Source organism: Pristiophorus japonicus, chromosome 1, assembly GCF_044704955.1.
Source record: "Pristiophorus japonicus isolate sPriJap1 chromosome 1, sPriJap1.hap1, whole genome shotgun sequence".
Lineage (NCBI taxonomy): Eukaryota > Metazoa > Chordata > Chondrichthyes > Pristiophoridae > Pristiophorus > Pristiophorus japonicus.
Window position 1 is genome coordinate 532,350,969 of NC_091977.1, and position 3,418 is coordinate 532,354,386.

The window sequence follows — 3,418 nt, forward strand, 5'->3', positions numbered from 1 at the left end:
ATTAGTTTCAGTGTGAGTTAGCATCAATTTACAGACAAAATAAGATTGAAACATTGGCTTCTGGTCCAGCAAAGCTCATATTTAAAAATTCTCATCCTTGTGTTCAAATCCCTCCATGGCCTCGCCCCTCCCTATCTCTCATATCTCCTCCAGTCCTCCGAGACTTCTTTCCTCCAATTCTGGCCTCTTGTGCATCCCTGACTTCCTTCAATCCACCTTTGGTGGCTGTACCTTCAGCTGACACAGCCCTAAGCTCTGGAATTCCTTCCCTAAACCTCTCCGCCTCTACACCTCTCCTTCTTTAAGATGCTCCTTCAATCCCACCTCTTCCTGTTCTAATTTCTCCTTAAGTGGCTCGGTGTCAGACGTTGTCTGATAACGCTCCTGTGAGAGCTTTGGGAGGCTTTACTACATTAAAGGATCTATATAAAAGTAAGTTGTTGCTGTGTATGACAAATAATGTGGCAACCGTGTACATAAGCAGTCTTTGAAATAGTTTGGGCTGCGGTTATCGCTTTTGACATCGATTAAATACACCATTTTTAATGGTTTGAATAGCGATTACTGGGTATGTTGTATTAAGTTTCCCACATCACAGCAGTGACTACACTCCAACAGTACTTCATTGGCTATATAGTGCTTTGAGACGTCCGGTCATGAAAGGCGCTGTAGCGATCCAAGTCTTTCTTGAGTGATCATGGGGTGTACTGTGCATATTTACACTGTATTCAGCAGTTCTGACTTTATTCAATGTCATCATTATGTCCATCAGCATCGAGGGAGACTTGCTTCTACTCTTAAAATGAGTCCTTAGGTGGCTGAACAGTCCAATACAGGAACCAGAGTCCCTGTCACAGGTGGGACAGACAGTGGTTGAGGGAAAGGGAGGGTGGGGAGTCTGGTTTGCCGCACGCTCCTTCCGCTGCCTGCGCTCGGTTTCTGCGTGCTCTCGGCGACGAGACTCGAGGTGCCCAGCGCCCTCCCGGATGCGCTTCCTCCACTGAGGGCGATATTCAATGTAGTGAGTTGTTGATACTGTGTTCGCTGGGTGTACCTCTGCTCATGTTACTCAGGCTGGCCATGAGAGACTTCATCCTGTCCGCATAGTAGTCACGAAGGTTGAGCAGAGGCAGTTCAGCCAGCCCCTCGTCAAACTCGCAGTTCCTCATGGCGTCCTCCAGGTTCTTCTGCCGCCGGTAAAAGTGCGAGAATTTGTTGAAGATGAGGGTGATGGGCAGCACGACCACCAGGATGCCGGCCAGGATGCAGGCGGAGGCCGTCAGCTTGCCTCCGATGCTGATGGGCACCACGTCTCCGTAGCCCACCGTGGTCATGCTGACGGTGGCCCACCACCAGCAGGAGGGGATGGTGGCCAGGCCGGAGTTGTCTTCTTTCTCGATGGTGTAGGCCACCGCCGCGAAGACGGACACCCCGACAGAGAGGTAGAGGAAGAGCAGCCCCACCTCCCGGTAGCTGTGCTTCAAGGTGGCGCCCAGCGACCTCAGGCCCATCGAGTGGCGGGCCAGCTTGAGGACGCGGAAGATCCTCATGAGCCGCAGGACTTGCACTGCCCGGCCGAGGTTGCCCAAGGCGGGGCTGCGGCCAACAGCCAGCAGGGTCATGTAGAAAGGCAGAATGGACATCAGGTCGATGAGGTTCAGAGGATGGGTGAAGAAGCGCCGCAGGCTGGGAGACACGCACAACCTGGCCAGCAGCTCCAAGGTAAACCAGGCGATGCAGAAGTGTTCGACCGTGTCAAAGCGCGGGTCGTCCCTGGTGTTCCCCCGGCCATCCACCAACTGGAATTCGGCCATGCTGTGCAAGCACATGGTGGCGATGGATCCTAAAACCATGGCGATGGACAGGGCGCTGTAAAGCCGGCTGGTGAGGTTGTAACCCGGGTTTTCCGACATCAGCCACAGCTGCCTCCGGCACTTGCCCAGGAGCTGACCGTCGTACTTTGAGGCGTCCTTGTAGAAGGTCAAGACCTCGTCGAAGGACGAGGAGGTGCTGCCTTGGTCGCTGGCCGCCTCCTCGCAGTCGTCCTGATCGGCCCGGGCCTGGTAACCGGGGCTGAAGCCGGACAGCTCGACCAAGGAATGGCTGATGCCCCAGTACTCGATCTCCTGGCTGAAGGAGCAGATGCACTGCTTGTTGTCGGCGGTGTGGAGCTTGCCGGTGCGGTAGAAGTGGAGGACGTGCGGGAAGAGGGCGGGGTTGCGGTCGAAGTAAAACTCCTGCTCGCCATCATCGTAGTCGTCGCAGAGCTGGAGGATGGATTCGGGGGAGCGGCATCTCAGCAGCCGGCCCAGCCGGGTGTCCGGGAACCGTAGAAGTGTCCGGCACCTCAGCCTCCTCTTCAAGCCCCCGACGTTGACGCTGATCTCGCTGTCCTCCATCACCTCCTCCTCCTCCTCCTCCTCCTCCACACCCGTCCCAGCCTCTGCAACCGGGCCGGGCATCCTGGGCAGGGGGGGTGGTGGCATGGGGCTGAGCGAGAGAGGCGGCCGCATCCCTGCAATAGAGCGAGAATGAAGTCAGATATAATGTGAGTCAGTGGGACACCTCACACCGGGGCGGGGGGGGAGGGGACAGTATAGTCTAGGGGGGGGGGGGAATAGTATAGCCTGGGGGGGAGGGGACAGTATAGCCCGGGGGGGTGGGGGGGGAACAGTATAGCACGGGGGGGGGGGAACGGGACAGTATAGCACGGGGGGGGGGGGGGGGGACGACAGTATAGCTCGGGGGGGGGAACAGTATAGCCCAGGGGGGGGGACGGGGACGGGGACAGTATAGTCTGGGGGGGGGGGAACAGTATAGCCTGGGGGGGAGGGGACAGTATAGTCCGGGGGGGGAGGGGACAGTATAGTCCGGGGGGGGAGGGGACAGTATAGCCTGGGGGGGAGGGGACAGTATAGTCCGGGGGGGGGGGAGGGGACAGTATAGTCCGGGGGGGGGGGGGGGAACACAGTATAGTCCGGGGGGGAGGGGACAGTATAGTCCGGGGGGGGAGGGGACAGTATAGCCTGGGGGGGAGGGGACAGTATAGTCCGGGGGGGGGGGAGGGGACAGTATAGCCTGGGGGGGAGGGGACAGTATAGTCCGGGAGGGGGGAACAGTATAGCCTGGGGGGTGGGGGAGACAGTATAGCCCGGGGGGGGGGGGGGAACAGTATAGCCTGGGGGGGAGGGGACAGTATAGTCCGGGGGGGGGAGACAGTATAGCCCGGGGGCGGGGGGGGGGGGGAACAGTATAGCCTGGGGGGGAGGGGACAGTATAGTCCGGGGAGGGAGGGGACAGTATAGTCCGGGGGGGGGGGGGGACAGTATAGTCCGGAGGCGGGGGGGGGGGGGGAACAGTATAGCCTGGGGGGGAGGGGACAGTATAGTCCGGGGGGGGGGGGGACAGTATAGCCTGG

At 59.0% G+C, this 3,418-nt stretch overlaps 1 protein-coding gene across 1 annotated transcript; it reads right to left on the bottom strand.

The window, feature by feature from the left end:
- Positions 1–1,013: 1,013 nt before the first annotated feature.
- LOC139260692 (delayed-rectifier potassium channel regulatory subunit KCNS2-like) lies at positions 1,014–2,399 on the bottom strand. The gene has a single exon (XM_070877028.1). The coding sequence runs from the start codon at positions 2,397–2,399 to the stop codon at positions 1,014–1,016; it is 1,386 nt and encodes a 461-aa protein (XP_070733129.1).
- Between the last annotated feature and the right edge of the window lie 1,019 nt (positions 2,400–3,418).